Source organism: Lissotriton vulgaris, chromosome 7, assembly GCF_964263255.1.
Source record: "Lissotriton vulgaris chromosome 7, aLisVul1.2, whole genome shotgun sequence".
Lineage (NCBI taxonomy): Eukaryota > Metazoa > Chordata > Amphibia > Caudata > Salamandridae > Lissotriton > Lissotriton vulgaris.
This window is the reverse complement of record NC_141695.1, coordinates 1,238,851,646-1,238,877,981: the sequence shown is the minus strand read 5'-3', so window position 1 is coordinate 1,238,877,981 and position 26,336 is coordinate 1,238,851,646. Positions and strand designations below refer to the sequence as shown.

At 42.0% G+C, this 26,336-nt stretch overlaps 1 protein-coding gene across 2 annotated transcripts in view; it reads right to left on the bottom strand.

Annotated features, from left to right (window-relative positions):
• Positions 1–7,286: 7,286 nt before the first annotated feature.
• Positions 7,287–26,336, bottom strand: part of LOC147703302 (serine protease inhibitor Kazal-type 1-like) — a 53,521-nt gene continuing 34,471 nt past the window's right edge. For both annotated transcript variants that reach the window (XM_086931739.1, XM_086931738.1), the window contains exons 3-4: positions 21,512–21,621; positions 7,287–9,244 (exon numbers count right to left, since the gene is read on the bottom strand). In XM_086931739.1, coding sequence (XP_086787865.1) covers positions 9,199–9,244; positions 21,512–21,621 — 156 coding nt within the window. In that variant the 3' untranslated portion in view covers positions 7,287–9,198. The remainder of the gene's footprint in view (positions 9,245–21,511; positions 21,622–26,336) is intronic.

The following is a 26,336-nucleotide window of genomic DNA, read 5'->3' as shown; positions in this document are numbered from 1 at the left end:
AGAAAAGGCAAAAAGTTTAGGGGTGAACTTGCCAAAAAGGGCCAAGTCCAACAGCCTGACATCTCTAAATTCGACCTCCCTATTCTCGCATGGATCCTCCGTAAACGTTTGATGCGGATTCTGTCTATAGGTGCTCATTTAAAGAATGATATGCAGGAAGAAGATACCACTCTGTGAGTCGGTCTTCTTGCTTAATCTCTCTGTGTTCCTCACATATCCTGATTGATTTTCTATGTTGCCTTTCCTAAGGCTTTCTCCATAGCCATTTGTTCAGTTTGCAGCCCCCTATCCCAGAATAAATTCAGGTCTTGTTGAAATCATGAGAAGTGCTTTTCCCATGAATAAAGCTTTTGCAGTTATGTTTTTTAAATGTGTAAGAAAGGAGAGCCAAGAAGAATACACCAGTTCCACCCTTTTTCTCCCCATAATGAAAATAGCATGACAAAGCCACGAGGCTCATCTTGTACAACAAATTTACATAGTAAAACACAGCATACGGGAACCCATACACACATAGAGCCTACAAAACTTCATACCGACAATTATATCTCTAGAGACACGAGTTAATACAGCACTCCCACACACAGAAAAACCGACATATGGGCAACCATGCACAAAGGCATACAAACACCCACCCAGGCAGGACAGTAAACATAAATGCATCCATGCACTAAGCCCGACATGCAGTATACATAGTCACCATTACCAGCCATGCAGAAAGACTAACCTACACAGGCCCCCGTGTACACCTACTTAAAGTGTTATCAGTGTATGTCTGTATGCTAGTGCCTCTGTTAGTAATCCCTATAAGAAGTAAAAACTTTCTGTAACGGTAAGTGGTATTTTCAAACCGTAACTTGTCGTCATTTTGAAAGAATGGCCTACTGGTATAGGGAAGTGTTAGTTAACAGGTAGAGGTCCCTCTGCCCATCTATGTATTTCGATCTCACAAGCACCTAGAGCTAACTTCTCTTCTCTGGTAAAATCTAACAAATGTTTTGGAAGGGAGGTGCAGACTATGCTGTCAATAAGAAGGGGTTTATTATACTTGATGTTGATCAACAAACATACAAACACTGTTACATACAGCCAGACAAACAGTCCAGTCCACCCTTAACCCTCATGCTCTGTGGCATTTTGTTGCAATAAAATTAAAAGAATGAACTTTCTGTCTCTTTCAATCATCACCTCACCTCTCCTGTCTCATCACTCTCTCTTTCCCTCTCTCCCAAGAATATGACTCTTTACTACGCATGCGAAAACATCGCATGCCAATACAGCTCGGTTGTTACAATGACGGCATTGTTACCACACGAGCCAGTACATCACAAGTCATTATAACGACTTGCTGTAGGGGGCGTGCTGGACTTGGGAATAGTAATATTTATTATTCCAACTCTAGTTTGTGCAACATCAGGGAAGGTGTTGGATTGTAAATCCAACACTAGCGCGCCCCCTACATCAAGTCGTTGTAATGACTTGCGATGTACTGGTACGCGTGATAACAATGCGGTCATTCGACCGCCTTGTAAAGATACTGCGCTGTGGAGACTGTGTTATAAATGCTGTTTCCCCTCTACCAATCTCTACAACTTTATCTACGTGTCACAGTTCTCACTCTATTTGAACTCTCCCCTTCACCTAGATTTACCCAACCTCACTATCAATACACCTGTGTCCCCCCACATCTACCTCTCTCTCATGACTTCACCACTATCTCTCCACCTATCGCTATCCCTACCACTACATCTCTATCTTCTTACCTCTCTGTCTTACTCAACTGTCTATCTCGACTAACTCTCTGCACATACTGTACTGTTTCCATCTCACATCCTGTGTCTCTCCTCCATTTACTTGTAGTCTCTCTCAACCGTCTCATTCTCTTTACCTCATCTCTGTCGCTCTCTCAATCTCTATATACAAAACCTCTTTTGACCTCACTCTTAACCCTCTAACTTTCCCACCCCTTTGACTCTACCTTATTTCTCTCTGTCCCACATCGCACTCATCATCTCATCTATATATAAATGTCCACTGTCTTTCACTACCAAACTCACCATTTGTTTGCTACCCGACTTTTCCATCTTTTCTCTTCCTAGTCCTGTTCCCTCAATACTTTACTCTTTCTTTCCTTTTCTATTTTCTCTAACAGTACATTCTCTTTGCTTCATCTGTCTCTGGACCTCTTCTCTTTTTCAGTTTACCCTCCCTACCTCACCTCACTCTCTCCACCGCCTTCTTTGTACATTTCTATTTTTCACATCTGTCTCTACTTCTTTCTTTATCACACAAATACAAAATTTCTCACCCTCGGTTTCTCTCACTCTCTCTTCCTATCACAATATCAACATCCCCACTCTTTCTGTGCCTCATCTATGTCTCCTTACTTTAACTCTTTTATCTCAACAGCTCTTCTCACTTTCTACGCTTCACACTTTTCCTTTCCTCTGTTCTCTCTCTCATTTCTCTCTTTACTTGATCTGTCTTTCCTTTTGCCACTTTCCATTTGCCCCTCTCTTTTTCTCCCAGCTCTCTCTACCTTGCATCACTTTAAACATCTCTCACTCCCATATCTACTATCTACCGTTATCTCTCTCTGCCTTTTATATCTAATTCACTTTTTTCTTCCTTCAGTCACTGTATTTTCCTACAATGAAAAGCATGCAGTTAATAGTACAAGTGTGCATATTTGTTATAAACTGTACAATTGAGGTTTGGGGACAAAATGTTAGCATTATCAATGATATATGTACAGCTAATGTTTAAATGACAATCACTGCTGCAGTCTGAGAACATAGGCTGAATGACTGATGTAACCTTTATGTATGTATGTGTATGATATTTCTGTAGCGCGACCTAGCCAATAGCAGTAAAATGCTGCCAGGGACCAAAGTAGTGTATAAAGTTAAAGAGTGATAGGATTTGTAGGTGGGTTGTGGATTGGAAAGTATTGTGATATAATGTTCTTTTAAGAGGTGAGTCTTCAACTCCTTTCCTAAATTGAAGCAGCATTGCAGAGGTTTGGGAGGATAAGACAAACTGTTTCCAGATCCTGGGTGCATAGATGGAAAGCCCTGTTTTTGTACACGTCTTAGTCTGCTGCCTGTTCATCTGAGAGCTGCCAGTCGGTGAAAACCACCAGAGATGGTGAGCTGATCTTCATAATAAGTGAAGGTGTTGGCTGTGATAACTTTGTAAATGATGCAGCTAGTTATAAAGATGATGCAGGTCTGCAAATGTAGCAAATGCAATTCCATCATGTTGTAGGTCTTCAGGCTGTGGATGAGATGTGCTGCAGAATGTAGCCAGCGTGTAAGGAGTGCAGTGTGGGATCTTGGAGGCAATGGAAAAGAGTATTACTACTGTCCAGATGAGGTCGCTTTCTGAAAGAAAACACTTTCACTTCTGGTACCAGCTTGTCTTTTTTTTACAATGTGCTCTCCAAACCTGTATTAGCTCTGTATATTAGTAGCACTTTGTATGAGCCAGTAAAACATGTGGCTCTGCTGTGTATGTTGTGTATGTATGAAATTGTGAAATGCCAGATATTTGTATTTTCCCACGCTTCACAAACATTATCTGGCATAATTCCTCAATTCTCCAAATACTATGGAGAGAGTGAGGTTTGCAGACCTTGTTTGCTTGCCTAGTGCAATGCTCTGCACTTTAAAACATCACCAAACACCGCTGTTCTGAGTTTAAACATTTGCTGTTTTCACTGCTCTCTTAAAGACTGCCTCCCTCTATTCTATCTCTCGCCTTTCTGCATTGATGTCTGTTCTTTATAAAGCACAAAAGGGATGTGTTTGGGAGGGAGTACTTTTTTGTGATTTTTCAAATCTGCAAGAGCATCAGTGAGCTACAATTAAGGACAGTGGTCTGAAATAAATAAATAATCAGTCCACAATGTATGGCCATTTCAGTATAGTGTGTGTGTGTTGGAAACTCAGGGTTGTTATATATTGATAAGGTACATACATGTTTTCAGGCTTATACATTTGGTAATTGGAACATATTGGCAATGATTTGCGGAGATAATTGAGGACTGAAATAATTGGTAATGGTCGGATTTTTGAAGGATTGTTGGTGGACACCTATTGAGTATAAGCATATCTACTAGGTCCACAGTGATGACACCAATATGTATCAGTTGAAACCTTTTATGTTTATTATGTTCAATTGTTTTATTGTGTTAACTTTAAAATTTAGTCATAGTGCACATGTTTTTGACCAGAAAAGCTTTAAATATACTATTCCCACTCTTCAGAGAGAGTATCTGACATAACCCCCATCATTGCTTAGTGGACCAACAGCAACCCTACCTACAAAGTTATATTTATTAAAATCCTTGAATCATATATAATTGAACCACGTTCCATTTGCCATTATTTCACTAAAATATTTATGGAAATGACCCCAAATCTACAGTAAAGCCATATTTAAATGAGATCCCTTTTTGATTAATGTGATCACTCTAATATATTTTATGCAACTTGTGAGGGACCCTCAATTCTCTATTAAACTGATTTTAATTTTCAGAAAGGCCTACATTGCCTTTTAGATATGGCTAAGCCATGTGTGCTACCGGAACTTCACAAAAAGTGATGTTCCAGTGGCGCACAGGGTTTGTGAATGAGACCCTTAGCATATCTCTGTCCGACATTGCAAAATGATGGTCTTCCTGATCTGTGTAGCAAAGGGTCAATAGTCATATCCCAGTCCCCATCTAGTTTGGGTTTGGACTTCCTTAATTTTGTAACCATTTATGGACAGTCAATGAAGAATTTCCTCATTTGGAGTCTATCTAAAAAACTCACCCTTATTTCATCAATTTAGCAACAGAAAATCACCCTTGTGTGTAATTCCAAGTGCTCAGTCTAGAATGCTGAAGTAATTTGTAGATGGGTCCAGCTTCCTCTCCCTTCTTAAATGACCCAAGGGCAGTGAATTTCTCTCTTACCTACCATTTGCCATGAGTGTGAATAATTCTGACCATCCAGTCCCAAGATCGGCTTGCCTATAGGGCAATCAGGGTGTGCCTGATGCTCTGATCTGAAAGGTCAGTGTGTGTAAGGGCGTACACCAGCTTAAGCGGGGGTGCTCGTGGAGCAGATTACATTGTTTTATGGCCCTTCTTGTATCTGTGGCTCGAAGGTCATCACATGTCAGAAGGAGGAATGAATACATCCCATAAGAATAAACTACAATAATAACATAGCTGTGGGAGGAGGACCAACAGAAAACCTAAAAGAGGCCTAAAAGGGCTGCAGAGAGAACGATAATTACAATGGAACAGAAGACATAAGTTAAAGGAAAATGCAGGGACACAGCACAAAGCAAAGAAAGTAAAATGAAAACAATGAAAGGAGGAAGTAAAAAAGGAAGCATGAATGAAAGATGGTGCAAATGAGCACAAGAAAAAAAATGTAAAAGAAGAAAAAAGGAAGGAAGAAAAGGAGGAATTAAGGGTGGAAAGGAAAAGGAAAAAACAAAGAACTAAAAAGAAAAATGGACAGAGAAAAAGACGGAAAGCAGAAAAATATAATGAAATAACAAAGAAGAAATGTGAGATGAAAGGCGGGGGACTGAAGGACAAAAGAGAAAGAAAGAATTAAAGAATGGCAGGAATATTAAAAGAAAAGATGCAAAGACGGTGCGAAGGAATGACCGTAGCATGATAAGAGTAAAGGGGTAGAAAGCTTGAAAAAATGGACAGATGGAATGAGAGAAGAATGGACAGAGGAGGAGAAAGAAAAAATGAAGTTCACAGATAAAGAAAAGAATGATGATCGAAAGAAGAAAAGAAGCATAAAAGGAAACGAAGAAGTTGGAAAGGATGAATGAGAGCAGTAAGTCAATACTGGAACATTTGTAGTTATAAAATGTTTAAAATCATACAGTAATACTCATCATTTTGCATCCTTTTCTGTAAAATTTCCTCAGGTGTATAATGACCATGGCACTTCATAGGAAGGGCTGGGGGTGCACACTTCATGCGCACATTAATTGCCCTAAAAGGATCAAAGTGGGGGGCATTTTATTTTTCTGGCTACTCCATTGAATGTGTGGACCTTTTTGCATGGCTGTTTTTTGGGTCTGTTTTGTGGTCTGTTAAAAGTTGATTTCCCAGATATTAAAATAAACATTGCCTGCATCAAGCTGAAATACATGTAGTCTTCCATACCTGGCGAAACACTTGTACAGCATGCCATTACAAGTTCAAAACTACCCAAATTGGCAAACCTGGGCCTCTTGTTTCGCTGTCTGGGTCACTAATGGGGGACACTTTTATTTTGGTGCCAGGGCCTATTTTCTGTGCCAGTCTGACTCCACCCAGTCCCACCTGTTTTTGTATTTTTTGTACAATGTCACACTTTTCATATTTCATGATGTAATTGAGAGATCTTTTGCAACCTGAGCAGTGGTCATTTGTGCATAAGTTGGCATGGTTCAGTGAGGTGGTAGGTGAGATTAAAAAACTGCAAGGGAGAGTATTTTGTGCCCCCCCTGGAGACAAAAGCGGTCACCTTCACTCACTTTTGACTCGTATAAAAAGTAGCAGGCAGTGGAGAAGGAATGATCAGTGGCAAAGAGAAAAAGATAGTAAAAAAAAGTTATAGACAGATACCTGAAAAAGGGGAGTAGGGAGGTTTATATATGCATAGAGATGTGTAGAAGGGCATTTCTTTGAAATAACAATTTTAGTTTAGGAGAAATAAAGTAACAAGTAACACATACTTTATCATGTGTGTGGGGGAGGGGCAGGACATTGCTGTTCCCTCTTCTCCCACATTGCTGTTCCCCCTACTCCCAGAGAGGTCCTTATCTAAGCAGGGTTCACCTACTGATATCTGTCACCCAGGTTTGGAGACATAATTGCATTGGTTTTACCAACACATTTGAAACAACATAAGACTCTGGGGGAGGGGGGGTGACAGGAGGAAAAAGTCAGGTTCCTTGCCCCTATAGACCAGTGTTTCCCAAACTATGCCAGTCAATGTTATAGAGATACCTGTAAATTCTGTATTTATCTTGTCACATTTGCTGCGCTTCAAAGACAGAGGTCTAAAGTCAAGCTATGTCATGTGACAAATTGCTGCTTAATTTTTAAACAAGCTTACTTTACATTTAGAAAATTCATTATCTGGCAATCTTGCTGGGGTACAGGGAGTGTGAAAGGAAATGTTGTCAGATGCCATTTTTTGTAACTCACAAAAGTAAATTAACTGTACACATTCAGCAATTAAGAAAGCACAAATGGAGCACATGTTATTGTAAGTCTGAAGTGTGATGCAAAAGAAGACTTTAATAGGAACTCAACAAATCAAGACAATTTACTCGGAGATGCACAAAGGATACCTATTCACTGTAACACGATTTCTACAAATTATTATTTGTGTCCCAATATAGTTTTATGAGTAAAACGGTATGACTGTGCAAAGTTAGAGCCCATGCCAATGCAAAATGTGCTGTCTGTACATGACAGTGCGCTACCACTTGATGCATTAGCTACAATAAACAAATTGCCCATGTCCATTAAAGCTAGGTTAGTCACAAAGGTTTTTTGTTCTAAAAAGTGGATTGTGTTTCTAAGACATTTGGAAAGCACTGCTATAGAGAAATGACAACAAAGGCCTGGTTTGTTTATAAGGTTATAGAACCCCAAGGTGGCTTGAAATATCCTTTTAACACACCACAGAAGTTATTTTATACCTTCGAATACACAATCACAAAATTACTCTACACACAAACCACTTAAATCATTGATGACTTGATTATTTATATTAAGGGGATAGTGTGTTTGGAGACTTGAGGAATAAAAGAACACTCTCTGGTGCAAACTAAACACATCAAAACATGTTAGTAATCTTTTCAAAAAATATATTAGAATCAGTTTAATGTAAGTCAGATTAAGGAGATGGTGCGGAGCAGAATGAATAGAAACATGCAGAGTTAGTCTTTCTTTTCTGTAATGACATATAGGCCTAGACATACTAAGATTTTGCTTTGGGGTTGCATTACTTTTTTGACATAGCCCCAATGCAAAATCTATTTTTGTATTTACTAAGCCACACAACGCCTGCTTCGCATGGTTTTGTGTGAGGCGTAAAAGTAAGTAACACAATGCAGCGCATAGTGCTGCCTTGCATTACCTTAAGGCAAGGAGGTGTTACATCGGGGAAGCATAGTTGTCCCAGTGCTCCCACCCATGTACTCTGACATAAACTCACATTTACTTAAATCAGTAAACATGGGTGTACCCGGGAATGGTCCGCCTATTGAAGGCTGGCATTACAAGGAGAAATATTTTTGTTTTCCCCCTTACTTCCACTTTGCATGTGTGCTGTGTTTTGCAGCACAGATACAAAGAGGAATGAGCCTCTGAGAATAGTTTCTGTGAATGAAGGTATTCCTTCAGAAACTTTCCTTACTGCGTCATGTTGCATCAAAGTTTAGTAAATTTGGGCCATAGTGTGCAAAAAATAAATATGTTGCCATTAATACCTTCTTTCTAATGATCACTGTTCTTTTTAGAAAAACACATCCGATAAGAAAAAGGAAAAGACTGTTCTTGTCTACTTTTTTAAAGTGAAGCTGTAATTATGCTCTGTGGCCTGCCTTTCACCTTGGCTGCTGGATCAGGCTGCAGGCATTATGATCAAAAAACCACAAAAGGTGATTCCAACCCATTGATTTTAACACACTGTGCCACTTTAGACAGAAGTGTTCTTATGCAAGTCACTACTGGCCATGCTCCTCATCTGAACCTGCCAGGCAAATGATAGAGAGACAAGAAACTATATCATGATAATATCATTGGGTCACTTTGCTAATCAGTAAATTTCCTTTAGAGTAGCTAAACTAACCACATTGTTCCTCAGCGTGCAACATTCCGCCTAGTGTATACAAACCTGACCAGTTTTGAATATGTTTTATTTGAAAATGCCACCTGGGGTATCATAAGCAATTTACTTGTCTCGCTTTCTTTTTACAATTATATGATATCCATCATGAAAATAGTTAACACGTTTTGTTTTCAAAATGTAATTCAAGACCAAAACAGACTAAAAATAAACTTAGATAAAGGATGCAAATGCTTTTATTAATTGAAAGTGATGCTGTAAGATGCTATGGGGAGAATGGGAGAGACTTGGCTGAGACAGCAAAGCTTTTCCTGGAAGATACTGACATCAATATTCAGCAGGGCCCTTCCTTCTTGATTCGAATGTGAGCATTCTTCTTCCTTTGTTGAGGACAAAAACAGTTAAATATTTAGTCAATCTTCAACAGTAGAAAGTCACAGTGCTTATTTGTTTTTAAAGTAATATTATTCAATACAGGTGGTATTAAAATTGAAATGTCGGATTTTCTTTATGCTGGCCTACTAATCAATCCAAATAGTAAGGCTAGATTCAAGCTTGCGATACTGTATTAGCAAAGATACCTTCTACTCTGGTCTAACAGAGCCCTTACCAACTCTACAGGAGGCGTTTACTAAGACTTTGCACTCGGTCTGTGTTACAAAAGCTGTTGTTTTTGGATTTACTTTCCAACTCAAATCCTGATTTGCATTGTAGAATAGCCTGAAATAATGCAAAATAGAGCTATGTGCTACTCTGTGCTACTTTGAGTCAAGGGGAGCATTCCATTGTGATACACAGGTGTTAGGCAAGTATCCTTGGGTGTTGATGCAAATCACTATCAAATTAAATTGGGAGTCAGGGATTTGCTCCAAATATTTATGCTACGTTGAAGCAGGTGAAAAAATTGAGATAAGTTTGGGATTTTCTCAAAACATTTCCAACTTTGTACATGTGCTGAACTGTACAACACACATCAAAGTGGAAGAAAAAAATAAGTCAAAGCATAGTATTTTGTTTTGGCGGGGATCCCTTCCTGTACAAAAGAAATGCTTGACATTACACACACACCTTTGTACTATGGTTCAATGGTGTGCAAATTGACACAAGCCAGTTTCAAGTGCACCAGTGCAGGGGAAGAAAGAAATGGTGCCACAACTTAGTAAATATAGTGCTGTTCCGCTCTGTCTCATTCACGCAACACAGCAACTTTGGGCGCTGAACTAAGTTGCGATGAATTTTTGTAAATCAGAGGCATTTATTTGACACTTGAGAGCAAATGTGGAACATTAGTTATGACAATTTGAAGTATTTGGGATTTTGCAGCAACGTCCTGTGGAGAGAAGGCATCTTTAAGAAAGAGTGGTCAGGTGTTATATGTTCACAATGCCTTTAATGCTGAACTGAATCAAGGCACTGATGATCTGAAGAAATTGAGACCAGCCTTACAGTGAGACAGTGCACTGTTGCTGGGCAAGTATCTCCTTATTCATTAAGGTGCACAGATATTTCCTGTGAGACAGAAGTGCCTACTTCATACTCGATTTCATGTACTGAAAGCCAGTGATCAGTTAGATACTGTGAAAGGCTGCAAGTGACTTCACCTCTCTTCTGAATCCTATCTCTAGCTTCACAATATCATTACTCGTGGTTTAGTATCTATTACATTGCATAGTAATACCCTACCCTGTGAATTACAAAAACGAGAGGTGAGACTGTAGACCATTTATAGTATAGTTCAGAATAGTAATTAAGTACTTACCTTAAAATCTATAGGATTTAATTTCATTTTTATACAATATATTACAAACGATAAAGTGACCACCCATCACCGCTAGTTAGTTGAAGAGAATAAGGACGTCTACACGACTGACATCTATGGGTTTTCCTACGCTTACAAGAACTAATGTGATCATTCACCTGTTGTCATTGTCAAGGTGTTGTCCTCAAATGAGGCTTGATGGATTCGTGGAGTTTGTAGTGGCAAGAGATTGCAGTCTGAAGGTTACTGGCAAAATGTTACTGAGTTTATTTGAGATATTTTTTAAAACAACTATCTAAAGAATGAAGCACTGGAACTTGAGGTGAGAAAGAAATTGAAGCTCAATCTTAGCCAACTGGGACAATGGGGCACAAACTCCTTGATCATTTCAAGACATGATGAAAGCGAGTGTCCTTCAGAGAGGGGATTTGAAGATGAATTTAAAAATGGTGGAGAAAAGCCCTGGTGAAGATCTTATGATTTGCTTGCGACCATAGCTATCTCAGGAGGAAGTAAACATTTTAGCCATTTCCGGTCTGTCATTTGTGGGTTCTTATAAGTAATTATCTCCTCCTGATGGGTCAAAAATGTAAAACAAAATGCCTGAGGCAAGTGCATAAAGATGGTGAGCAAGAAGTGTTTTATTTTATAGGAGTGAAACTTTCATGCTGTAAACAGTTTGCTCTTAAATGTAATTGAGGTCAACGCGAACAATAGTAACACTATAAATGTTTAACTACAAAAGAGAATATCCAGTTATGCTTAGGATGGCAGTCGATATATCGCAGGCACGAAATCCTGCCCTCAGTTTCCTTCATACAAGAAATTGTAAAATGATGGAAACTGCTAAGTAAAGGTAGGTTTGTTAAATGAGATATTGAAAGGGTTAGTACACAGTAATGATTTTTTAACCCTCCAAATCTTCTAAATTAATTTATTGCTGTAGTCGTAATCACAAAGAAAAAACATTTAATTTTCCACAAATCCACCATTCCAGTCATATTTAGGTGAAACCTCACGTTCACCAGGAATTAAACACCTTAACATTCTTTTTGACTGTTTTGACTATGCAACTGTCACCAGACCTTATGTAAAATGAGAGATTACAGAAAACTGTTGAAAGAGAAGCTTATACTTCACCCACTTGTTGCATCTCCCCGAGTACATGATTTGATTGGGCCAAGGTTCGATGTTTCCACTGCAAAGGGTGCTTATATTGCCTTTTCTTTTGCTTGTGTAAAGCTTATTCTCTCTACAGGATGAATGAGTTGGGTATGGTGGCAAACCAGTAATCATGACTAAAGGTCTGTTCTGTTTATTATGAAATGCTACGACAAAGGCAGTGTGCCTGATGAATTTATTGTGAAAAAGATATCGCCAATCAATCCATTGAAGGGTGAATTGTTATGATTTTGTATGAAAGCCTGCCGAGAAAGATTTTGTCTATATCGAATCTCACCGACTACTGGAGTTGGCAAGGGTTATGATGTTGGTTACCCCTGTAACAAGTCATGGATATAGAAGATTTACTCTGTGAGCATCATTATTAGGTCCTATTATGAGAGATAGTATTTTCCATAGCCAAATATAGCTTTGTATACCGTTGTAATTTAAAAACTGTGTGCTTGATGGGTGCCATTTTGGAAACTGCACGCTTAAAATTGTAAGTCTGGGTTGGTTATGCTGATATGCTGTAAGCATTATTGGTGCACTAGAAAATATGCATGACAGCATTGTGCAAAAATATCTCAAAGTCAATGAGTCATTAAGGATAGTTTGTTATTACTATGTGTTCAAGGTTGTAGGAAGGTATTTTGTTACATCTAACCTCACAGATTACCATAGCAGGCAATACTTTTGGTGTTGACCACCCACTCTGACAACCCCAGAGTGCACAGCTATGCACGAAGTGCTGCTCTTTGTTGTTTCATGGGTTGGATGATGAAGTTGATCGACCTGTAGGTGTTACTTCAATAGACCATGCCAGAATGAGTGCTCATATGGAGGGGTCACCACTGGTGGCAAAGCCTAACTGTATGGGGGACACTGTGTAATTAGTCCTTGCACAAGGAAACTGGCCCACTGTTCTCAGTTACCTTGTGAGAAGCTGACAGCTGCTGATGGTGAAAGTAACCAACCACAACCCAGGTAGATGACCACGGAGTTGTGCTGGTGAATTCTGGTAGTAGGACATTTTAAGTGTAATGGATGTGTAGTTTGCCCACTCACCACGAATACCAAACATGTGACAATAAATTGCCGGAAACACACCCAAATAGGTTTTTCAAATTCCAACACCAGAAATGTGGTGTACTGCATCACATGTCCTTGCGATAAAACGTAAATAGGACAAACAACTCAGAGTGTGAAATCACGAATTGTCCAACATCAATCAAGAATCAGGTGTAAAATCTCAGGAGCACCCTTGGTACAGCACTACATTGAGTCTGACCATAATGAGAATGACATCAGATGGTCGGTCTTAATGGTAGTGAGGGCCCAAAGTAAAATGTCTGTACAAATGAGTTTAAACAAATTAGAAGCTCGAATGGTTGAGAAATGTGAGACTGCAAGAGTAGGCCTGAATGATTGTGATGAAATTTGGGCTTTGATAAGATCTTAATGTGCCGGGTATTAGACTTGAATGAACTGTATATGCTGAACTCTCGATGTATCTCCCATACATGGCTATGTATGTTTTTGTGAATGTATTTTGTTTAAAAATACATGAGATTGTGTATATATATTTGTTTTGTGCATATATATTTTGTGTATTTATATATGTGATATATATATATATATATATATATATATATATTTATGTAAAGTGATTTGTGTTGCATTATTTAGGTGTATGTACACTGTATGAGTAGCTCTGAGATTGTACATCTACCTTTGTGCCCCATTTGTCTCTCCGGATCTATTTCTGTGTCACCATTAATATATTTGATAGGTCTTTATTTCATGGTGTTAAGTGACTTGTTGTGGTTTGAGGACTCTTTGGTACAATTTTTTAAGGACACATTTTTTATGGCTTTCTGTATTTTTTTGGGATTTGTATATATTTGCTATATTACTTTATTTATTTTTATACATAGTGCGGGGTTTGGTTATTATTTTCTTATTTTGCTTTGGAGCACAGGCGCATACGACTTGTTGTTTAACCCGGTGACCTATTTCAGACTTGTCCATTAAGGGGGAGCGATCTGCTGCATACTCTTGTTCCTGTCTCTTCCGCGAGCATAGTCCTCTTTTGATGTCCATGTTGAGACGTTGGTACGTCCCGGTCACGTGGGACATTACGCGTCTCATTTTAGAGAGAAAGTAGCCGGCACTGTGATGCTGGTGATTTATTTTCCATGATGGTGGCCCCACGCTGGGTTTAAATGAGCGACCTGTGATTTATAGAGGTGAGATGGCCCGTACGAGCAATTAGGACATTAGAGTACTTGAGTGAGGGATTTCATGTTACTTTGTCGTAACAGTTATTGATATGTTGTCTGATGTTTATTTGTAGTTGTTTTCTGGGATATTGAGTACCCCGAGCCAGACACTAGAAGGTATGAAATCTTGGTGATGGGTTCAGCACAGTGTCGCCGTCTAGCTTTGGCATAAGGTAGAAGCATTTTGAGCACATGGTCATGATGTCCCTTTGAATTTTTGTTTGAATTTTTGTTTGTTGAGCAGTGGTATTTTCCATTGTGAGAAACCCCCTGCCTGGTGCCGCTGGATTGACTTCCAGAAGTAAGTGGTTTTGCTTTTGATACAATTCGGCATACTTGATTGCATGCATCTTTCTGTTTTCTTTTAACCATGAGAATGATCACTTGATTATTTGTTTTGTTTTCATTTTTCCTTGGGGCACTCCTTTGGATTCTGGCTCTTTGGTCTGTGTATTTTACTTGAATGCACTTTTTGCACTTATTTTCTTACCTGATGCACTCACTGGTCTTTGGTTGGTGATGGAAATGGATTTAGGTGGAGCGGGGAACAAAGTACATGACAGTGTTATTCTAAAAGGTATGCATTGTGTTACATGTATTTTTAGGTTCTTTATTGCCCTGTCCTGAGGAGGCCAGATTTGTTGGAATGCCGAAACGCGACCGCATCGACACTTTCCATAAGGAGGAGTCACTATTTTTAAATACTTTGAGATATTATTGCCATTGACACATCTGAAGATTTGGGTTCTTTTGAATCATTTGTTGAACCAGTTATTTCTGACTACCTCTTAGTGTACCCCCTAGATTGAATAGGAGGACACTCAGCTGTTGCTGTAACATTGTTTTCTGATTGGGTGAAGAAGAAATTATTTTGTGATTTTTCTCATTTTTGTACTAAGTGTCTATGTTATTTTGTTTGTATTCATGGTATATACGTGTGTACATATGTATGTATATTTGTGTATAGTGAAAAAAACTTTTTGATAAAAGAAATTGCCGGAGAATAATTCTGCTCGATTACAATAAATAAAATGTGTAATCCCGTCCTCACATAGTAGTGATGGCTTTGGAAATTTGTTAGTTACAGATAAGTGGACAAGTGACACAAACGATAGGAGAATTTAGAGTCCCCTATTGGACAAAAAATGAGATATATATTTCTTCCTCCTTTTTCCACCTTTTTTGGTCTTCTGAATTCCGGTATAGCGCCTTACCATGGAGGGCAAGGTAAGACCAAAACAAAGATATGAAGGGCCTCTGATACTGTAGTTGAAGCCTCAGAAAGAAGAAAGTGGAATGAGAGCAAATTTACACACTGTAGCACAATACAGGCCCAGTGACATTGACAAAGATGAGAGGTGGAGGTCAAACTGATACATCAGTCTTTCAGGGAACTGGTCACCTATACGGATGGTAAGAATGACCCTTCTCTTCATGATGGTAAGCAGAAATCGCTCGTTTGTAATGCCCACTTACTAAAAGAAGTAAGTGCCCACTGAGCCAAATAAGTCTGTCCCCTGCGCGGACAAATTGCCCAATTAGACAAAAGTATGGCAGTGATGGAAACAAGGACTGGCCTCAAATCATAAGCATGCTGAGCCAGCCAGGACAGACACAGGGTATAAACTTGAATGCTGATTAAATGAAGAATGTAAGACTAGAGATGGCTGAAAACAGACAATTGAGACTTTGAAGGCAATAGATCATTTCCCTTGAGAAGGCTGACACCCTTCAAGCAGATACCAAAGTTTGATACATCGAATTTCATTCTGGCAGCCCAAATGGATGGATATCAAGAAGGTCTGCTCAGTAAATGTTTGCAAGAGATTTACAAGGAGAAATATGTTGTCTTGGGAGAGTTCAGTGGCAATAATAAAAGACTGCCTTGAGCAGGTGAACAAAAAAATGAACCGAACAGTATTCCGTTTAGACGACATGGAACAAAAGACTTCAGATCTGAAAGAGAGAGATATGGAAAGAACAAATGGTCAATTAAAAAAAAAGTGATGAATGAATTTAAAGCTTAACAGAAAGACTTAGAAAACAGATCTTGATGAAATGAAGACCATTCGAGAAAGGGATCTGCTGGATCAGCTGACAGAAAAGTAAATTTTATCTGCTTTTGAGAGGGATGTAACAAAAATGTGTGCCCGCAGATTGCAGAAGAGCAGGACAGTAAATCCTAGAGCTCCTTGCACAATTATAGCAAACCCATTGACAGGTTAAATAATTATTGAGGGGGATTTTAATTTTACCTGTAACCTCCAGCAATATTCCTCTAGCCTGAATCGCAGATGAGATTAAAAAAAAAAGTATTCAATAGATATTTCTCAGACTTGAATGTATATTATTCCTGGAGGAACAAACCGACTGACAAAAAACAAAGGTTACACGTATGTTTCTTATATATAAATTAGCTGCACAGCTAGATTTCTTCTCCTCTCAGAGTCCCTGCAGAGTAATGACTAACTATTGTTCCCCAATGGTTTTTCAGATCATACTGCTGTCAAATAAAAAATCAGGATACCACTGAAACCTAACAAAATGAAAAGGTGGATCTTCAATAAGCTTATGATGGAAGATGAGACATGGTAAAAGATACTAAGATATTTATGAAAGAGATAGGAACTTGGGATTGGCAGATTTATCAGTAGTTTAGGATGTGTTTAAAGCATCATTGTGCGGTCAAATAACTACCTATGAATTTACAGATGAAAAAAATAGAGAAAGGAGGACATTGATAATCTCGAGGTTATTATCATTACATGTTTTCCTGCTGTGGCAGCTTTGTGGGGCTTGTGGAGCTGCTCTGTTCTCAGAGCAGGGGGAGGAGTGGTTTGTTGATTGGCGCTCAGTCCAATCACAACACTGCGTTGTGATTGTCTATGATGGGTCCTGGTTCTTTCTGCATCCTGTTCCGGCCAGGAGAGACGACGAAGCAGAGTCGGAGGAGAGACGCGGCAATCAGGTATGTTTTTTTCTTATTTTTTACACCCCCCACCGCCGATTCGTGCCGGCCGCCACTGACAAATTACTTAGAGTTACGGCATATGACATGGGCCAGGGCAGAGAGACGGGAAAACTGCAGACCAGCAAGTGTGCCTAGCGAGGTATGAGGTCCTCCCTAACCTCTATGGTACCTCCTGAGGCAGAACCAGTAAACTTCTCCAATCCAGTCTGATCATCTTCAAAGGAAAATGATGTTTCATCAAAGGAATGTAAATTATTACCTTTAGATGACTTGTGAGCTGTAAGGATGAACGATTTGTAGTAGGTTTTTATGTTTGATTATTTTAAGTACTGGGGGGGGGGGGACAGACGCATCCACAACAGCATATCAGCGCACTACAGCAAAAAAGTGCACCTTTCAGAAAAACTATAGCAAACCTGCTGCTTAGTGCTGATGCTGTTCAATTAGTATTGCAGCAGCAAAGCTGAGAAGAGCTGAAACTGGCACTACAAGTTATGGAAGTCATGTAAAACAAGCATCAACTATGGCTTCATTGTAAACAGTGCTGAGAACGCTTCCATTCTGAAATGATGAGGCAGTGAAAGAACTAAAACAAGTCTTTTTGAAGTGACCTCAAAGGCAATGAAGGGGGGCACTGCTGCAGAGTTAATATTATTTTCACCCTAAGGGTGAGGGCAAAAATTAAGAGCCCGATAGGGACCTGTCTCGGCACCTGCTCTTTAAAACTGCCGTGCTAAGCCCCGGCAGGACCCGGCACACATAAAGCCCTGGTGTAGAGTATATCCACAGCTTTGGTGTGGCGACAATCGCTGAAAGACCACAGCACACCATTTCTTTAATGCCGTGGCAATCTCCATATGGCCCCTTCATGGGCAGAGGACAACAGAAAACCACGAATGAGGGGGACGCAATGCGGGAGAAACTGGGGCTAGTACTCGCGAGGCGGGGCTCTCCAGCCAGACAAAAGGTATGATAGGGTTAAGTTAAACACAAGGACAGACGAGCCGTAGATGGAAATAGTCCTATTGCAAACAATACTCTTCACGCACATTTTCCCTCCTAACAAAACGCAGCTCTCTTTACTATGTGGCGCGTGACAGCACCCATTACCACATTCACACACATGAACTCAAGCTCGTCTCTCTTCACAGTCCCCCGAGATCCGCTGCCCCCGTCCGCTGTTACAGGCCTATGAAGAATATAAAGAAAAGGCTCCTTACCTGATCGCTTCATGAGAACTTAAATCTTGCAGCCAACTCCAGCAACAGACACTTCTAAAAAGAACAAAACAGGCCGACACGAAAAAAAAAAAATAGCACACACCCACCGCCGCGATGACGATCAGAAAAGGGTGGAGAGGGAAGAAATCGCGGGAACGCCCACGAATCTGGTCCGGCTATGACGGACAGATCTCTGTTCCAATGGCTAGCATCCATTTATGGAGCTAGCCAATTGAACAGAGGGCGGATTCCCAAGCCACATAGTATTCTCATTAGGTTTTCGCCTGCGCGAAAAGCTGCGCAGTGCGCAGCTTTCACCTAGGCGAAACCTAAAAAGTATGGGCACTTCGTGCCCCTCCGATCCAGCCAACTTCGACCACTGCTCTTAAGAATCTAATAATAATCTCTGCGTTAAAGGGGCTGTTTCCTATTTCACAGTACATGGAATGGGGTTTTAAACTAAATCAGATGGTGGGAAAAGTCGTGCCAGACTCCTCCCCACATTCCAAGCACTCTTCTTCCAGATACAGACCACCGCCGCTCTGAGGAGTGAGGAAACCCTGCGTCCGGAGCAAGGGGACCACCTGATCGAACTCCCACAGGGGTGCAACTGCGGGAACGAACCCTGCGTAGGATTCAACATGCCCAGGCAAACCAAGCAGTGAACGTGCGGGACAGGGGGGCAATAGGCTCCCGCACAGCTACACGCTTTTGCAGTCTGGGAATGCGCATCAGCACTTCAGTTTCTCCGTCAGGAATCTTACTTTTCAGAATCCCAAACAGTTCTTCTTGGCTGTGTACGTACGGTACGTAACAATTACATCATTTATCAGCATAAACTATTGTTCTAAGCTCAGGATAGTTTCCAGCGGAACCATGGAGGAGACAAGAATGAGAAACAGCGGCGTAACGCGAAATTATGTCGCAGAATATTTTGCGGGTCCCCTGAGCCTCCCATATCTCGGTGATACCCATTGGCCTTGCGTCAAATTGGGGGAAGAGGGGGCCGAATGGCGGCTGCATCCCTGCCCAGCTGGGGCCTCCGTTACGCCCCCTTACGAGAAAGCAGATTTTCGGATACATTCGTGGCGTAAGGTCGAACGGTGCACTGCCTCCAAAGATGATGCGCTCATGACCCTTGATGTGTAAACCACAATGTCACCTGTGCGGTAACTTCCGGCGGATTGATACGAAGGCGCCGAGCCTAGGGTGACCTTCCGCTCTCCGGGTCATTGTGGAGGCGGGTTCAGTCATGGACGTTTGTGTGATAGCACAGCCTACGGCATTCTGGCGGCTGTAGCCTGGGGTCAAAGTGCGCTATTAACGACAGAAAACTGCGATTCTCAGACAGTGGGAGTGAGGAGAGAGTGGTGGAACGGCTAGAAAGAACACAATATTCGGTCATTATTTTGTCGGCCTTTCATCAACAGGCAGCTCCATATAAAATATACGGTACACAACTGAAAGCGCAGATTAAAGTCATCAGTGGGAAACGCACAAAGCTGAGTTTTAATGCGATCATTAGAGGGTCACTGATTCTGTCTGGTGCTTTCAGGAAGAGCAATGTGCATTTATAGTGCTACGAGGCGCCAGAGAGTGACATCAAGCACTGTACATATCGAAGTAGTTAAACATTTTTATTACAAGCTGCAGCAAAAGGTGTAAAAGGATTCAGTGTTTAAGTGTGTGCAATTACTTTAACAGTCACACTTGCTTCTCACTCATTGGCTTTCCTTCCTCTTGTGTTTGCCCCTCCCGTGCAGCATTCATTGCCTGTGTACCATCCTTTTGATGCACTAACTTGTATCCTATCTAGTGCTCGTAATAAGGGAACAACGGAATCCCTGCACCCCCACCCCACCACGCGCTGCATGTTCCTCCGTCCTCCCCCACTCGAGTGCTGCCTTTTACACCCCCACCCTATTTGCTACGTGTTGCTCTCCTTGTCCCACCCACCCTGGTCATTGCTTCCCTCTCCTAGGTTTTATTTGACTGAATTCTTAGTTTAACTCTTCCTGCCCGTTCCTTGTCGCTCCCCCTTAGTCCGTTGCTTCCTCACCCGTTCTCTCGTGCTTCTCCTCCCACACGCTCCGTCATTGATCCTCCACTGGTCGTAGTAATAAAAAAAAATTAAGTGTCCAGCAGCTACCATTTACTGTCAACTCTGCGGTTAAAAAAAATTATTTTGGACCAGTAAAACAAACAAGGTCATTTTGGAATTCGGGGGCGGGATTCGGGGGCGTGTTTGCGTGTTTTTCGTGCTCTCTCCTTCCCATTGGCTGGAAGGTAAAATTCCAGCCAATGGGGAGAGGCCGGGACTTAAAAAAAGACACGGAAACGCCCCCGAATCGCGTTCCGACGGGGAAATAGGACTCTCTTCCAATGGCTAGCCTCCATTTATGGAGCTAGCCAATGGAAGACAGAGGCGGGACGAAGCCCCATACTGTAGGACATAAGATCTCGCCCTGGGCGGAGCACCTGCTTCGCAGTGCTACGGCCAGGGCGAAACCTAAAAAGATTAGGTGAGGATGTGGCCTAGCTGCCGACTATGGAGACGAGGATTCAGGCTCAAGTCTCTGCGTCGGGTCAACATCCTGTGATTCTGGGCAAATCATTTAATATACCCATGGCTACCAAAAGTTAATGTATCCTTGTGTAGCGTAGCTGGTGCTCATGTAAAGTGCTCCAATACTGCAAAAAAAGAAATTGCCCTGTCTCACTGAATGCATGGCAGACTTGCAGGGAACTGCAGGAACTGCCCCATTAGTGAACTAGCAAACCTAGAGAGAATGCTGATACTGTTCAATGCTAGTATAGCAGATCTGGGGAGAAGTGCTGCTACTGTCCCAACAAAAGTACATCAGTCCTGGCGAGAAGTTCCAGTGCAGCCCATTAGTTGTACACTAGCTCTATTGTTCTTCTCAGAAGTTGACACTGTCCATTATTAATGTAGGATGCCTGTGAGGAGCTACGTTAATGTACCTTTAACAGCATGCCAATACATCTCAGTGATGACGTAATGGTTTGCTGAAGTATGTTTCACCTGGGCAACCTATGTGTAGAATTTCAGCATGACCGATTTCTGCCACGTCACACCTCCTCCTTAGAGCCTTAGGCACTGCTCACAGTGGTAATTTCCCATAGTCTTTTTTCTATTTCATTCACAGCTGTTTCATCTTTGTTCAGATCCAAATAACAATAATAATATATCATAATATAATTCTTCAACGGACTCTCTCCAAATTCACACTCACCGATTTTCCTGACACAGCTCACATTCGTTGGGATATGTTACTTTATCTGTGCCGCAATAAGGTTCATAAATTCTGGGGCATCCCAAAGCCGGATATCGATCACAGGAAGGCTGAAAAAAATATTAAAATTCTGAAAGAATACAATGCAAGAGCTTGAACAGTAAAAACTGTCATAATCAGGATTAGATTTAGAATGACAAAACCGGAACAAACAAAATAATCTAGGCAGAAAAGATTTGTTATCATAGTAAGTACTCATTGTGGGTCCTTTAAAAGGGGGTCCAGAGCAACAAGGCAAAATAAATGTTTGCTGTTTTGACGTTCACTCCCAACATCTAACAAAATGTATTGTTTTATCTTTATATTATAATCATGAATCGGCTTCTGGCAGTTTCTCATGGTGCTAAAAAGCAGCTGCCTGCACTGCTCCTAATGTAGCACTAACCCTGACTCTTTGGCCCAGATTAACTAAGGCTTTGCACTATTGCAAAGTGCTACAAAGCAATGCAAAGCAATCATTGCTATACAGTGCAAAATGTGTTGTGCTCTAAAAAGGGGCCCTTTTGTCCGTGCAAAAACTGTTGTTTCCAGCTCTGCATCACTTTGCATTGTTTTGATTCAAAGTGGCATTACTGGGGTGGATCAGCACAAACATCTATAGGTTTTGATATAAAGCCCAATGATAGCCAGTCTTTGCATCAAACACTAAGGCCTACTAGGAGAATGAGTAAACAAGTGGAAATGTGTTCATTTTTCAAAATAGAGACTCATACCTTATTTGCTGTAGTGCACAGCACATAGCAATGTGTCCAATCCTTCTGAGTTTGTCTAAGCGTATGAGTGTGTATGATAAGGATATGTGACAGACCCTGTTCATGGGAGGGTGGAACAGGGCAAACAGAGTCTATGGGGCATCAAATGTGGTGGGGGAGGTCGTTTGTCATTGATGTATAGGGGCTCTTCCTACCAAGGCTCAGCAAACTGGGCTAAGTGCGCTGTTGCCACACTTGACTGTTAGGGTAGCTAAGGAGCGCAGTCCATGGTGACTCTGAGTGGTAGCATGGGATGACAGAGATTCAGAACTCAAACAATTACAAACTAGACACAGTATTGTAATGTTCAGTCCAATGTCTGTTATTTTAGAAAAAGATAAGAATTTTAATCAGTGCAGAACTTAATAGGGTACACACTGAGTAAGAAACCCTTCAGGCTTGCACTAGGTGGTTTTCGGAATAAAAATGTAAAAGTAATCATGATTAAAGCTCTAGTGTCGGCTCACTATTTTGCAGTATGGCAACTCTCTTTCTTTGTGTAACTGGGCAGTCATTCTATAGCAAATTACTATTAATTTATTTGTGTCAGGAAAGGTAGCGTTCAATAAACTGACCCATCAAATTCTGTTAGCCAGAGGTCCATAGTCAAAGTAATGGAGCAGATTTCATCTGGAGTCAGGCATTGCTTTATTTTTGTGCTTCAGACAGACTGAATTTAAAATTGACACACACATTTTGGTGCAAGTTAAACACATGGCACATAAGATATGAAATGAGGCCTAGTCAGTCTGAAATGGTTGTGCTGAATGAACATGTGTTTTTGCAGTGTAGAGAAAAACTAGTGATTTAAGTGGCCTTTTTAGTTATGAAGAATAACCATAGAATGTGTTCTCTCTTCCCAGCTCATTCCTTGCAATCTATATTCACTATTACTGTCTTATGGCCGGGATACCCGTCACCCCCTCCCAACACAATCCCCAAGGATGGGAAGACGGACACAGTTCTTGAATTTTTGGAAGGCGGGAGGGAGTTACCCTCCCGGCCGTATTTATTAAAATATGAATCAAAATTAAAACATTAAAATAACAGTTTCATATCATGTACAATTTTTCATTTATACATTACGATGTTTATTGGCTAACCTTAACACATCTCTAATACAAAGGTTCTCCTAGCCGAGTCTAAACATCCTGCAAATGCATATTCTCTAAATAAAAATTGTACATCCTAACATTACGGGCCAACGGCAAGGTCGTAACCGGTGTCAGATCCCTAATACCAGAACTCCCCCCTCACTTGTGAGGGGCGGGCGCACAGAGGACTGTACCTCTGTGCCAACTTCCAATTTCCCTTGTCTTAACGGGGCCCCCTTATTTACTCGACGCCATCTTAGTGGTCGTCCGAGGACTCGTGTGAGGTGTCTAGAAGGTAGCGTAGACCCCCCTCCCACCCCACACTGCTTACCACATCCGCCGTCGCGGATGTCCTGGCCCCGGGAAATTCGTAGGAGGGGCCTGTAGCCGCCTCCTCCCCTGCGAGGGGCCTATGACCGCCTTCCCTTTTGGCGGCCCCATCCTTAGAGGGTGCCGCCTCCCCGTGTGAGGGGCCAATGGCCGCCTCCCCCGGGCGCTCCCATCCATAATGGGTGGCGCCCCACCTCTAGGGATCTTCAAATTACTGCTCACCGATCATGACCTTACCGCCCGACCAAAATAAATATGAAATTTCGAACCTAATGAGGAGCGGAAAAGCGATTATACTGGACATTCGCAATATAAACCTTTATCTACACATGTAACACATCTTTCAAACTAGACTGTGATACTCCGCTTAAAAAACATGGTAAAAAGCAAATCATTTTATTGCCTTAAAAAAAAAAAAACAACAATCCAAACTTTATTAAAACAACCTGGAAAAAAGAGATATTAGCACCGCAAATCGACTTAATTGCAATACTAATCGTTGCCATAAGGGGCTGGTGGGTGGGTCAAAATTGGCTCCTTGTTCCGTCGAGGGCTCACGTGCAACGAGGAGGTGCAGCTTCCAAGCACAGGAACAAGAGGATGCTTCTTTGGATTGTTGCTCCTTTTATTCTTCCTCGGGAGGGCGTGTACCCTCCTCCGATCAGCCTACAGGGCGTGGCCAACGGTGTAGGTGTCTAGGACAACCCCTCTTGGGCGGGAAAAGGAGCGCCCCGGCTACGCCGCTTCGGGCATACCAGCCGAGACACGCCTCCCGCCCAAAATGGTTTCCCGGGGGGGTCAGGGCACCCTACCATACGTTCGGGGGGACCGAGTGGTCGCCCCTTTCCGTATGGCCGGGATACCCGTCACCCCCTCCCAACACAATTCCCAAGGATGGGAAGACGGACACAGTTCTTGAATTTTTGGAAGGCGGGAGGGAGTTACCCTCCCGGCCGTATTTATTAAAATATGAAACAAAATTAAAACATTAAAATAACAGTTTCATATCATGTACAATTTTTCATTTATACATTACGATGTTTATTGGCTAACCTTAACACATCTCTAATACAAAGGTTCTCCTAGCCGAGTCTAAACATCCTGCAAATGCATATTCTCTAAATAAAAATTGTACATCCTAACATTACGGGCCAACGGCAAGGTCGTAACCGGTGTCAGATCCCTAATACCAGAACTCCCCCCTCACTTGTGAGGGGCGGGCGCACAGAGGACTGTACCTCTGTGCCAACTTCCAATTTCCCTTGTCTTAACGGGGGCCCCTTATTTACTCGACGCCATCTTAGTGGTCGTCCGAGGACTCGTGTGAGGTGTCTAGAAGGTAGCGTAGACCCCCCTCCCACCCCACACTGCTTACCACATCCGCCGTCGCGGATATCCTGGCCCCGGGAAATTCGTAGGAGGGGCCCGTAGCCGCCTCCTCCCCTGGGAGGGGCCTATGAGCGCCTTCCCTTTTGGCGGCCCCATCCTTAGAGGGTGCCGCCTCCCCGTGTGAGGGGCCAATGGCCGCCTCCCCCCGGGCGCTCCCATCCATAATCGGTGGCTCCCCACCTCTAGGGATCTTCAAATTACTGCTCACCGATCATGACCTTACCACCACAGGCCGGATAGTTGACCGGCTATCCGGACCCCCCACAAACTCCTACTAAAGGTCATGGCTACACAAACCCTTTAACCAAGCTATGAAGTCTCCTATGAGTAAGACATTCCCCTCCCGGGACAAATGGACCCCATCTTCAAGATACATGTGGTCCCCCCGAATACATCCATGTGGAATACAATGCAACTTTCCTGAGCGAAACAACCTACTAAGTTTGTTATTGACTTTCTTTACCGACTGATTCAAAGCTGACACAGAGAGGGCCCCCCGCCACACCTTCCTGGGAATCATGTGTGACCATGCTATCGTGCACCCTGGAACCCTTCTCGCCAACCAACTAACAGAGGATAAGATCAGCTCGAGAAGTACTCGTCGACCAATGGTCACCAAATCATTGTCCCCAAGGTGTACTATGATCACAGACGGCGGTGACCTCGTCCGCCCTAACAGTCCCTCAATAAAACTTTGAAAATGGTCAATACAGAGTCCGTCCCTTCCGTGGAAGGTCACCCTATACCCGTATTCCCCAGCCACGTGAATCATGTCACCTGCTTTGAATACGTCTGCGGCACGCCTCACGTATGAGTGGCCAACGACCCACACCACTCTTCCCTCAACCGGTGATCTTTGACTGCTGGTCCCCAGGTGTCGGGTCAACTGCACAGTCCGCCCCGCAAAGCCTGCTCGCGAAACTGTAAACCAAACAGAAAACAAGAAGCGTGAGTGCATGACATCGGCTTCACAACATGTGCAACCGCACATACCTTTTATAACAGTTTGAGGACCAACGTCCCAATTGTTTCACCTTTTCAACACTCAGACCCCTGGCTGTAGCCTCTGTAGCAGCCCCTATCCGGAAGGAATGGGTCCCAAAATCGCTCGGGTTCAAGCCCGCTGCCGCGATTGCCATTGTTAGCACCCGCTGAAACTGAAACCTAGTCAGTGGGGTGGCGTCGGTGTGTCTCAGCAAG